This window comes from Plectropomus leopardus, chromosome 4 (assembly GCF_026936395.1).
Source record: "Plectropomus leopardus strain MGB_pleo_1.0 chromosome 4, ASM2693639v1, whole genome shotgun sequence".
Lineage (NCBI taxonomy): Eukaryota > Metazoa > Chordata > Actinopteri > Perciformes > Serranidae > Plectropomus > Plectropomus leopardus.
In genome coordinates, this window is record NC_142179.1 from 335,001 (window position 1) to 347,892 (window position 12,892).

Genomic DNA, 12,892 nt, shown 5'->3' on the forward strand with positions numbered 1-12,892 from the left:
TGTCTGTCTGCCTGTCTGCCTGTCTGTCTGCCTGTCTGCCTGTCTGTCTGTCTGTCTGTCTGTCTGTCTGTCTGCCTGTCTGTCTGTCTGCCTGCCTGCCTGTCTGTCTGTCTGTCTGTCTGTCTGTCTGTCTGTCTGTCTGCCTGTCTGTCTGTCTGTCTGTCTGTCTGTCTGCCTGTCTGTCTGTCTGTCTGTCTGTCTGCCTGTCTGCCTGTCTGTCTGTCTGTTCTGCTCTGAAGTCCTTTTACGAATAATCGATATTTGAACGACGCTGTTCTAAAATCGTGAAGAACGGATGAGGAGAGTCGACGGTCGTTTCACAGAAATGTATCGCTGAAAATACGAATGAACCCGTGATATTAATTTACATGGATTCCCTTATTTTTCAGTAAAGAGGAACTTCAGCAGCGGATCGATCCCCGGGACCCCCGGGTTAAACGGAGAGGACGGCGTGGAGCAGACCGCCATCAGAGTCTCGCTGAAATGTCCGATCACGTTCCGCCGCATCCAGCTGCCCGCCAGAGGTCACGACTGCAGACACATCCAGGTGAGAGGGCCCACCTGGACGTTCTTTTACCTTTTTCTTTTGGCTTTGAGTCATTTAAGTTAGAGAACTTCACCAATGTCTGCTTTTTCCCCTCTTCAAATTTTAAAGCAAAATGTCATTTTTTTGGTGATTTGCATTAAAAAAGTTTCCTTTCTCCTTTGTTTTTTTATTCTTTTAAATCTTTTAAAAATTCTTTTAAAAATTTGGGCAGATTCACTTTCCTATATTTATTTATTGAAGAAAAAGGGTTTGGACTGCATGTTTTCTCAAATAAAAATATCTTTTATTTTTAAAAGGTATGTTTTTTTAAAAAAACAGACAGAAACCCTAAAAAAGCAGATCATTTTGGATGTTCACATTTCTGATGGTCCTTGAACACATCATGTTTGACGAGTTTGAATTTTAAATTTCTAAAAAATGATGAGCAAGAAAAAAAAGTCCTTGAAAAGTCATGTAAAAGTTTTGCAAAGTTGTCTGTGACGATGTGTGAGAAACAACACACTGACTGTCCATCTGTTTGTCTGTCTGTCTCTCTGCCTGTCTCTCTGTCTTTGTGTCTGCAGTGTTTTGATCTGGAGTCATACCTGCAGCTCAACTGTGAGAGAGGAACATGGAGATGTCCTGTGTGCAAGTACGTCACACACACACATACACACATACACACACACACACACACACACACACACACACACACACACAGATCAATACATGTGATCAGATCTCTGTCACGTCTGTGAAGGATCGTTTCTCACGTGTTTAAACATGAGATCAGACAAAGAGCTCTGTCTGACTGATCAATAAAGTCTCTGATCAATAAAGTCTCTGATTGATGATCGATTAGTTTCACTTCAGATCCATAAGAATGGATTGCAGCGGCTGCAGAGACAGACTCCATCGTCAGGTTTTCAGCTGACCGTGGCGGTTCTGGTCCCGTGTTTCTGGGGTCCTGCCGAGGGTTTGTCAGAGGGACACATTCACCCGGACAACAGAGACAAAGACGAGCGTTTGAAGTCTTTAGTTTAAATAATAATACAGTACTTTAAAGTACCAGTGCAGTAACAGTATTGCAGTTACAGCTAAGTTTTTAGTTGGGTTTGAAGTACAACAACAACAAAAACACTGTTGTTGTTGTTGTTGTTGTTGTTGTTGTTTTTGTGGTTGTTGTTGTGGTGATTGTTGTTGTTGTGGTTGTTGTGGTGATTGTTGTTATGGTTGTGGTTGTTGTTGTTGTGGTGATTGTTGTTGTTGTTGTTGTTGTGGTGATTGTTGTTATGGTTGTGGTTGTTTTTGTGGTTGTTGTTGTGGTGATTGTTGTTGTTGTGGTTGTTGTGGTGGTGGTGGTGGTTGTTGTGGTTGTTTTTGTGGTTGTTGTTGTTGTGGTTGTTGTGGTGGTTGTTGTTGTTTTGGTTGTTGTTGTGGTTGTTGTTGTCGTGGTTGTTGTTTTTGTGGTTGTTGTGATTGTTGTTGTGGTGGTGGTTGTTGTTGTGATTGTTGTTGTGGTGGTGGTTGTTGTTGTGGTTGTTGTGGTGATTGTTGTTGTTATGGTTGTGGTTGTTGTGGTTGTTTTTGTGGTGTTTGTTGTGGTTGTTGTTTTGGTTGTTGTTTTTGTGGTTGTGGTTGTGGTTGTAGTTTTGGTTGTTGTTGTGGTTGTTGTGGTGATTGTTGTTGTTGTGATTGTTGTTGTGGTGGTGGTTGTTGTTGTGGTTGTTGTGGTGATTGTTGTTATGGTTGTGGTTGTTGTTGTTGTTGTGGTTGTTTTTGTGGTTGTTGTTGTGTTTGTTGTTGTGGTTATGGTTGTTGTGGTTGTTGTTTTGGTTGTTGTTTTTGTGGTTGTGGTTGTGGTTGTAGTTTTGGTTGTTGTGGTGATTGTTGTTGTTGTTGTGGTTGTTGTTGTGGTGATTGTTGTTGTTGTGGTTGTGGTTGGAGTTTTGGTTGTTGTGGTGATTGTTGTTGTTGTGGTGATTGTTGTGGTTGTGGTTGTAGTTGTTGTGGTGATTGTTGTTGTTGTTGTTGTGGTTGTTGTTGTGGTGATTGTTGTTGTTGTTGTTGTGGTTGTTGTTGTGGTTGTGGTTGTGGTTGTTTGTTTCAGTAACATTAAATAAAGAGAACAGATAAACGATAATCAGCTGTGTGTGTGGTGTCTCTCTGTTCCTCCGTCTGTTTCTTGTCCTCCTCAGTGCACCTGCCTGCTGGATCTCAGGTGTGTTTTAGTCCGTTCGGTATTCTCGCTCCCGCCCCGTCACATGATCGCTGTAGCGGCCTGTTTTTGGAGTCGTCCGCACGTCAGCCAACCAGCGGCGGCGCAGCGCTCTAAGCGCTCTGGAAACAAATGCCACGCGTTTGTTCCGCCTTTGGCGTCGCCGCGATATTGTATTTGTATTACTGTGTAATTGTTTTTGGGAGTGGGGGGGCACAGGGGGGTCCAGGTCATCTGGCCCCGCCCACAACCGCCATGGATCATTAACCCTTTAGGCTCTGCTTTAATACCGCACACGTCGCTCTGTGCACAAACATCCACTGTCAGCTTTGGACAATATTACTACACATGTCAGAGACACTTTACTACGTTTTATACTTTACCTGACTTTATGTATGTCCCTGTGTGTCTCTGTGTGTCCCTGTGTGTCCCTGTGTGTCTCTGTGTGTCTCTGTGTGTCTGTGTCTCTGTGTGTCTCTCTGTGTGTGTGTCTCTGTCTCTCTGTCTCTCTCTGTCTCTGTGTGTCTCTGTGTGTCCCTGTGTGTCCCTGTGTGTCTCTGTGTGTCCCTGTGTGTCTCTGTGTGTCTCTCTGTGTGTGTGTCTCTGTCTCTCTGTCTCTGTGTGTCTCTGTGTGTCCGTGTGTCTCTGTGTGTCCCTGTGTGTCTCTGTGTGTCTGTGTCTCTGTGTGTCTCTCTGTGTGTGTGTCTCTGTCTCTCTGTCTCTGTGTGTCTCTGTGTGTCTCTGTGTGTCCCTGTGTGTCTCTGTGTGTCCCTGTGTGTCTCTGTGTGTCTCTCTGTGTGTGTGTCTCTGTCTCTCTGTCTCTGTGTGTCTCTGTGTGTCCCTGTGTGTCCCTGTGTGTCCCTGTGTGTCTCTGTGTGTCCCTGTGTGTCTCTGTGTGTCTCTGTGTGTCTCTGTGTGTCTCTGTGTGTCTCTCTGTGTGTGTGTCTCTGTCTCTCTGTCTCTGTGTGTCTCTGTGTGTCTCTCTGTGTGTGTATCTCTGTCTCTCTGTCTCTGTGTGTCTCTGTGTGTCTCTGTGTGTGTGTGTGTGTGTGTGTGTGTGTCTCTCTCTGTCTCTCTCTGTCTCTGTCTCTTTCTGTCTGTCTCTGTCTCTGTCTCTGTCTCTGTCCCTCTGTCCCTGTCTGTCTGTGTGTTGCAGTAAGACAGCTCTGTTGGAGGGTCTGGAGGTGGATCAGTACATGTTGGGAATCCTCATCTACGTTCAGAAGTAAGAAACTTTATTTACAACATTAAATGAGACGAATATCTGAAATACTTTAACTGCTGAATAACTCTCCTCCTCCTTCTCCTCTCTCCTCCTTCTCCTCCTCCTCTTCTCTCCTCCTCTCTTCTCGCCTCCTCTCCTCTCTCCTCCTCCTTCTCCTCTCCTCCTCTCCTCTCTCCTCCTCTCCTCTCTCCTCCTCTCCTCCTCTCCTCTCTCCTCTCTCCTCTCTCCTCCTCTCCTCTCTCCTCCTCTCCTCTCTCCTCCTCTCCTCCTCTCCTCTCTCTCTCCTCCTCCTCTCCTCTCTCCTCCTCTCTCCTCTCCTCCTCTCTCCTCCCTCCTCTCTTTCTCTATCCTCTCCTCCTCCTCTCTCCTCTCTCCTCCTTCTCCTCTCTCCTCCTTCTCCTCCTCCTCTTCTCTCCTCCTCTCTTCTCGCCTCCTCTCCTCTCTCCTCCTCTTTCTCCTCTCCTCTCTCCGCCTCTCCTCTCTCCTCTCTCTCTCCTTCTCCTCTCCTCTCTCCTCTCTCTCTCCTTCTCCTCTCCTCTCTCCTCCTCTCTCCTCTCCTCCTCTCTTTCTCTATCCTCTCCTCCTCCTCTCTCCTCCTCAGCTCCGAGTATGAGGAGATCACCATAGACCCGGTGTGCAGCTGGAAGCCGGTCCCGGTGAAGCCGGACCTCCATGTGAAGGAGGAGTCAGACGGTCCCGTGTTGAAGCGCTGTCGGACGCTCAGCCCGAGTCATATGGTCCTGCCCAGCGTCATGGAGATGATTGCATCACTAGGCCCCGCCCCCTCCTCGGGCGCCTCCTCCTCGTCGTCTCCGATGCCCTACTCCTCCGGACCTGCGGGGGGCAGCAACAACAGCAACACCCCGGACTACCCCGGACCAGGTACTCTGCACCGGGAACATGGGAACGAAGCGAGCTGGAAACGAGTCCTAAAACGCCGTTAGTCCCGTAAATTAGGTCTGTGATATTTAGATGTTCTGCAACATAAAATATGTCCGTAAAAACCCAATTTTTTTACTTTAAAGGTTTTACGCATAGGGCGGTTAAATGTTAGAGTTTAACATTTATCTTAAAATGTAACATTTAGATATAAAATATATAGTATTTAGATATAATATTAAATATTTAACTATACCATTTAATATTTATCTTAAAATGTAACATTTAGCTTTAATATTTAACATTTATCTTAACATTTAACATTTAGATATAACAAAATTTAGATTTAATATTTAACATTTAACAGTTAACATGTTACATTTAGATTTAACATAGCATTTAGTTATAACATTTAACATTTATCTGAACTTGTAACACTTAGACTGAATATTTTAGATGTTTCTAGGGATGGGCGATATGGAATAGAGTCTTATCACCATGATGTTTTTCATATTAATTCATATTGATATATATCACAATATACATCAATAGTTTATGGATCAGAGACGTTATTGATCAGTCAGAGACTTTATTAATCAGTCAGAGATGTTATTGATCAGTCAGAGACTTTATTAATCAGTCAGAGACGTTATTGATCAGTCAGAGACGTTATTGATCAGTCAGAGACTTTATTAATCAGTCAGAGACGTTATTGATCAGTCAGAGACGTTATTGATCAGTCAGAGACGTTATTGATCAGTCAGAGACTTTATTAATCAGTCAGAGACGTTATTGATCAGTCAGAGACGTTATTGATCAGTCAGAGACTTTATTAATCAGTCAGAGACGTTATTGATCAGTCAGAGACGTTATTGATCAGTCAGAGACTTTATTAATCAGTCAGAGACGTTATTGATCAGTCAGAGACGTTATTGATCAGTCAGAGACGTTATTGATCAGTCAGAGACTTTATTAATCAGTCAGAGACGTTATTGATCAGTCAGAGACGTTATTGATCAGTCAGAGACTTTATTAATCAGTCAGAGACGTTATTGATCAGTCAGAGACGTTATTGATCAGTCAGAGACTTTATTAATCAGTCAGAGACGTTATTGATCAGTCAGAGACGTTATTGATCAGTCAGAGACGTTATTGATCAGTCAGAGACTTTATTAATCAGTCAGAGACGTTATTGATCAGTCAGAGACGTTATTGATCAGTCAGAGACGTTATTGATCAGTCAGAGACGTTATTGATCAGAGACAGAGCTCTTTGTCTGATCTCATGTTTAAACACATGAGAAACTCCAGAATGATTCTTCAGACGTGACAGAGATCTGATCACATGTATTGATCTGCGTGTGTGTGTGTGTGTGTGTGTGTGTGTGTGTGTGTGTGTCCTCAGCTCCGTCCTATCCTCCCAGTCAGTCTGCTGGTTTCTCAGACTTCAGTGGTCCTGGTACTCCGGGGGTCGGTGGGGACTTCTCCTCCCCGGGTCCTCCTCCTCTCTCTTACCAGTCGGAGCTCTCCAGCGCCCTCCTCACCCCCGACAAACCCCCCCCTCACCCGCTGTCCGGACAGGTACGGTGATGACATCATCATCAGCGTGGAGTTTGATTGGTTAGGAGCGTTACTGATCCCCTCTCTCTCTGTCTCAGTTGTCGGTCTCGGGCCGTCTGGACTCCACTTCCCATGGTGCTCCTCACTCCCAGCAGCAGTCGCAGGGTCTCCACGGCAACTCCCAAATGGGGGGCAGCAACCAGATGATGCAGCGTAGCAACCCGAACCCCCGTCTCCAAGGCGACAGCTCCTTCGGTCTCGGGGTGTCGGCGGATGTTCCTGAACCGTCTCTGGACGTGAGTACAAACCAGCATACGCAAAGTATCACCAGTACTTAAATACAACTGGATACTCATATATTTGTACTTTTAATAATACTACTAATAATGATGATAATAAACTTAATTTGTGTAGCACCGTTCATACAAGAAATGCAGCCCAGCGTGCTTCACATCAGAACAGGACAAATAATAAAACCTGCACGTAATGAAATCAGCGATGTTCGCAGCTGCAGTTAAGGGTTAATAAATCCAGGTCGACCCAAAACGCTCTCTGAGGTTCGACGTCGAGCTCCGTGAGCTGATTTACTTTCTCGTAATGTGCCGATTTTTCTGCGACCCATTGGTTAAAGAGTCGCGGTGGGAATGACCAGCAGCTCCACGCTACGACATCACGATACTTTACTCACTGATCCATATTATCGCAGTTCTTAATATTTTGCGACATGCTGAGTATTGCGATACTTTCCATTGCGATATATTTTGATTTCTACCATTTTTTCGACTACATATTACATCCACGGAGGAAATCTGTCAGTCTGAAAAGAAAAGTTTCTCCGTGTATTCGCATCACGCTGTCAGTCACCACCGCTCGCTTTCGTCAAGAGTCGGTAGAATATCAGTGGATCAGGATTTGTGATTTCATTGTTTTAGTCTTTGGTTTCTTCGGTTCCTGGATCACATTTGAACTCGTCTTCTCGTCTCTTCTGGTTCTTTGTGCAGTTGCTTCCGGAGTTGACCAACCCGGACGAGTTGCTGTCGTACCTCGGACCTCCGGATCTCCCGAACAACAACAACGACGACCTGCTGTCGCTGTTTGAGAACAACTGAACGCACACACACATACACACACACACACACACACACACACACACACACACACGTACTCACACACACATAGAACTTTACTGTAACATATGAACTCTCTCTCTTCTCGCCCGTCAACACGAGCGGCGGTCCGACGCGGCCGCCGCGTGCACAGGACGGAGCGGACGATAAGAAAAAAACAACAACTTTTAAATATGAAACTCTTTGATGTGTGACGATGATGGTAACTTTATTTTATTGTTTTTTATCCTCGCAAACTGTATTTTGATGCTTCATCCTTCATTCCCGTCAGAGCCGCCGCCGCCGCCGCTCACAGGAAGCTGCTGATGACCACACGGCTGCTGTAACCACACACACACACACACACACACACACAGCCTTTACACTCTCTGTTTCTGCCCAGCGGACGTCAGTTTGTGATAATCTGTCAGGTTTTTCGGGGATTGTCGTTGAGCAGAGACGAGAGCTGAATGTGGCGTGTCGTTTCGGAGCCGCGTGGTCGTTTGAAGCCGAAACGTTTCTGGTCCAAAAGAGTTTAAACGTAAAAATGTTTAAAAGTAGAAGTTGAGCTTTAAAGGACGTCTGCTCTCTCCAGCGTTTACACTCAGCCACAGCGTCTTTATTTCAACATCATCAGCTGATTGTTTTACTGTTTTCATCTTTTCAAAGCGGAAAAAGTCGACTCTCAAAAACACGAGAGGAAGCGATGAGCAATTAACAAGAGATGACCCAAAACTTAGCCAGAAAGTAGAAGAAAATTACAGAAAAATGAACAAGAAAATGTAAAAGTTACAAGAAAATTACTGAAAAATGAACAAGAAATTAGTCAAAAAAATAACAAGAAATTAGTCAAAAAAATAACAAGAAATTAGTAAAAAGTTACAAGAAAATTACTTCAAAATTTACAAGAAAATTACCTAAAATAGAGAAGAAAAAACAAGAAATTAGTAAAAAAAAATTTAAAAAAAGAAATTACAAGAAAAAAACAAGAAAATTAAAGTAGAACACAGAAACAAACAAAGAATTTACCTGAATGAAGTACTAAATTTTTTTTTTAATATTAATATTATTAATTAACATTTTTCGAATATATATACTTCTAAAAATGTGAATATAGTTTCTGGACACTTGACCTTTTTTTGGATAATTTTCTAATACACTTACTTCTCTCTTTCTCTCCATTAATTTCCAGGTTGCTTTCTCGTCATCTTGAAACCTTCATTTCTTTCGGTTTGCTCGCTGCCTTTTCCGAGTTTCTGTGGAGAATGGAATCTATTCACTCGTGTTTTTAAAGGTAAAATACTCGTGAAAGTGTGTGAAAGCAGCACAAGAAAAACTGATCCAGTCTTCAAAGTTGAAACGTAGAGGTGCAGGTAATTATTAAGAAAGTGATGTTTTATTAAATAAATGAAATTAAATTATCTGATGCTGCTGATGTTGACCGCGGGACATTAAAAAAAACAGCACAGCTTCCGTGAATGTCCACAAAAGGTGGATTGTTTGAAAATCCAACAATAATTTCTAATTTACAGTTTCTGGGTGATAAATGGAGTCATGCTGGTGATTTTAAAGAAAACAAATCACCAAAAGTTTCTGAAGAAAAACAAAAATAAAAAAAAATAAAAAATTGAAATAGAAAAAATTTCTTGCCAATAAATTTTGAAAATTTTTAAGAAAAAATAAAATTGCCAAAAATATTAAAGGAAAAAAAGTCACCAAAAAGTTTAGAGGAAAAAAACAATCCCCAAAACTTTTAAAGAAAAAAATGAAAGAAAAAAAATCAGCAAACATTTTGGGAGAAAAAAAAAACTTTTTTAAATAAAAAAAAGGCTAAATGTATTCTTTAAAAATGGTTATTATTATTATTGTTTACAAACAGCTGCTGACACGTATGTTACAGCTGTTTAGTTTCCGTGGTGCCGGCATGCTGTCTAAAATCACACTGTGGAGACACATGATGTCTGATTGGTGTTAAAGTTTTAGAGACGGACGCCAACTGACCGCCGTCCCCGACACATTTAAACGTGGCACGAGCGTGCCGAGCCGCTCTGAACGCTGCAGGACTTTGTGGCCGTCACGGTCGTCACACATCAGCGTGTTCTCTCGAGCACGCGTGTCCCGCCTGGATCAGAGCGCGACAGTCTCCGTTTCAGTCATCTCAGTTTGCCTCGGAGGCCTTTACAGCAGACGACCGAGAAAAACTCTCCCAAAAACCCCTTTAACCCTTTGAAACCTGCAGCCGCATCACTCTTCTTGTGCAGCTTTCAGACGCCTTTCACAAGCATTTAACCCTTTCAACCCCGAGCACATTGGTTTGATTTCTTCTTTAAAAAATATGGAAAAAAGAAAACGAGTAACTTGAAATGTTTTTTGTTTTTTTTTAAATCCAGGGAAAAATGATGAAAAAAGGCAGAAAGCTTGTTTTAAAAAAAACTTATATTTATAATGATCTTAATTACACATTTAAAATTATGTCACACAATTATGTAATTTTTTGTCTTGTTTGTTTGTTTTTAACTTTTAAAAAACTTTTCACTAATTTTCAGGTAATTTTCTTGTACTTTTTACGAATTTCTTGCTCATTTCTGGGTTGTTTCTTCTTTCATTGCTCATTTTGTGAGTTTTTACCTGTTTGAACAGAAGTATCTGTATTATTATGAGATATTAAGTGATCATTAACTTATGATACAAAATCATTATTTTAAGATTTAATTTAAAAAATAATGACCTGCTAAATAATTATGAGAAACTTTCTTAAAACAATGACTGTTTTTTATTATTTTGAGAAATTAGGTCTTTTTTTAAAAAAAAAAAAAAAAAAAAAAACCTAATAATGGTTTATCTCACATAAGATTAAAAACATTTTAAAAATATTAACTGAGTTTTTTCTATTATTTTGAGATATTAAGATATTTTATAGTAATAATTGCATATCTCAAAATATTTAAAATAAAAATTTTAAAGTAATGACAGTATTTTTTATTATTTTGAGATATTGAGTTCTTGTTGAAGTTACAAAGTCGTTATCTTGAGATTATGTTAAATGATGACATCTCAAAATGATAATTAAATAATGGCGTAGTTTTTTTTTTAAATTATTTTGAGATATTTAGTTGTTATTTAAGATAAAATTCTCTGACCAGGTATCTCAAGATTAAACTTTCGTACAAGAATGACCTAATATTTCAAAATACAAGCCTGAAGCAGTTATTAATGAGCTCTGAACGCTCGTATTTTCTCGGATGATTTCTTATTTGACTTTTGTCGCTTCCTTCTCCATCGTTTCTCTCCCACCTGCACAAAAAAAACGCTCACTGATGTCGTCACGGTTCATTCTTCAGGTCGAGCAAAACCCGATAATAATAAACTGTCCGAAGGGTTAAATCTTAGTGTCTTTCAAAGACGAGGAGATCCAAAATGTTTCACACAAGACAGAAAGGCATTAAAACGACATAAAATAAATGTAAAAGACATAAATAGGTTTTAAAACCAAATAAAACGTGGCTGAGTGTAAATGAGTGAATTTAAGCACATCTGAATTTTAATAAGTATTCTATGGAAGCCCATTGCTGCCATCGTGATGGAAAAAAAGATTCCTCAAAGTTATTATGGTGAGAAACTTTTTGGAAATAATGACTGAATATATCAAAATAAGAAATTTCTCGTAATATTAATTTCATATCTGAAATTAGAAACATTCTTAAAATAATGACTTTTTGACTAATTGATTATTTATAGATGTTTTTAAACTGAAATATCTCAAAATAATAACAAAAAACATGATTCAGGACTTAATGTTCCAAATAATAAGTAACTTGAAATAAGACGTATCAAAATAATGAGAAACTTTCTGAAAGTAATGACTTAGAATCTCAAAATAATGAAGTAATATCTTAAAACATGTTTTTTTCCTGAAAATGTTGCTTCTGGTTCTCAAAATAATGACATAATATCTTAAAACATTTTTTTAAAACTTTCAGAAAGTAAAGCTTCTCTATCTCTAAATAATGACTTAATATCTTAAAATGTTTTTTTTTTAAAAAGACTTTCTCGAAATAAAGTCTCTTTCTCAAGTTAATAATGACCCACTATGTCAAAATAATAAGATTTTTTTTATATGAAGACTGATCTTCAAATAATTAGAAAATCTCCCAAAATATTGAGTTAGTGTCTCAAATAATAACTTTATTTCAAAATAAAGACTAAATATCTTAAAATAGTGACAAACTGAGTCAGTATCTAGAAGTAATGTGAAAAAATGATCGGATCATTATTTTAAGATATTGAGTCATTACTTTGGCAAAGTTACTTAATATGATGACTAATGAGGTTTTTTTCCCCCATCATGTTGGCGTTAATGGGCCTCCGTAGGGATGAGATGCTTTATGTGACTGATGTTTTCTGTAACATTGAACTGTGGAGCTTTTGACCGGGCGGGTGACCGCCGCCACCACCGTCTGCGTCTCCTCGCTGCTGCAGTCGAGCCTTCAGTGAGGTTTTGTCTCACGCCCAAAGAGGACAGACATTGACAGACTCCAGAGCAACTTTTGGGGCAACTTGTGACGTGAACGAGGAGAAGTGGCAGAAAGTTGCTGTTGTTGCCTCAGACTGTTGCCGTGAGGTCACAGAGCTCGATGTTTGTACATGATGACAGAGGCTTCCTGCTCCTCCTCCTCCTCCTCCTCCTCCTCATTACTCTGTATGTTGTAAAGTGATAGAGTCCAGACAGTCGTGGTGTTTCCAAAAAATCTGTACAAGATCACACTGTATCAGTCAGTAATGATGCTAACAACAACAGTAATAACCTTTGTAATTTAATAAACACACACTGGAAAGACACTCAGAGGACAGTCTGAGCTGATTTCTCTCTCTCACACACACACACACACACACACACAGAGCATTCATTAGAAACTGTGAAATGTTTACTGTTAACCCTTTGAAACCAGGACTAACATCAGTTTTCTTGTGCTGCGTTCAGACCTCTTTCATGAGGTGTTTAACCCTTTGAAACTTGAGAAAATAAAAGGAGAAAAATGGGCAAAAGGAAATCACCAATGAGTAAAAAGAAAGAAACTGGTAAAAGATGACAAGAAAATGACCTAAAAATTAGTGAGGATTGTTTAGAAATTATCAAATAAAATATGGGAAAATGTCCAGAAAACTTTATTTTTAATTATTAATTTTATATTCAAAATGCTACGGCCGAAATGAGCTTCCTCCGTAGGGTGGCTGGGCTCTCCCTTAGAGATAGGGTGAGAAGCTCGGTCATCCGGGAGGAGCTCGGAGGAGAGCCGCTGCTCCTCCGCATTGAGAAGAGCCAGATGAGGTGGCTCGGGCATCTAATTAGGATGCCTCCAGGACGCCTCCCTGGTGAGG

At 40.5% G+C, this 12,892-nt stretch overlaps 1 protein-coding gene across 1 annotated transcript in view; it reads left to right on the forward strand.

Moving 5' to 3' along the window:
- LOC121964020 (zinc finger MIZ domain-containing protein 2-like) overlaps positions 1 to 12,352 on the forward strand; it is a 31,916-nt gene extending 19,564 nt beyond the window's left edge. The window contains exons 15-21 of the mRNA XM_088076081.1: positions 390 to 547; positions 1,111 to 1,178; positions 3,901 to 3,969; positions 4,571 to 4,851; positions 6,253 to 6,428; positions 6,506 to 6,703; positions 7,409 to 12,352. Of these exons, the coding sequence (XP_087932207.1) occupies positions 390 to 547; positions 1,111 to 1,178; positions 3,901 to 3,969; positions 4,571 to 4,851; positions 6,253 to 6,428; positions 6,506 to 6,703; positions 7,409 to 7,516 (1,058 nt within the window). The 3' untranslated portion in view covers positions 7,517 to 12,352. The remainder of the gene's footprint in view (positions 1 to 389; positions 548 to 1,110; positions 1,179 to 3,900; positions 3,970 to 4,570; positions 4,852 to 6,252; positions 6,429 to 6,505; positions 6,704 to 7,408) is intronic.
- Positions 12,353 to 12,892: the final 540 nt, after the last annotated feature.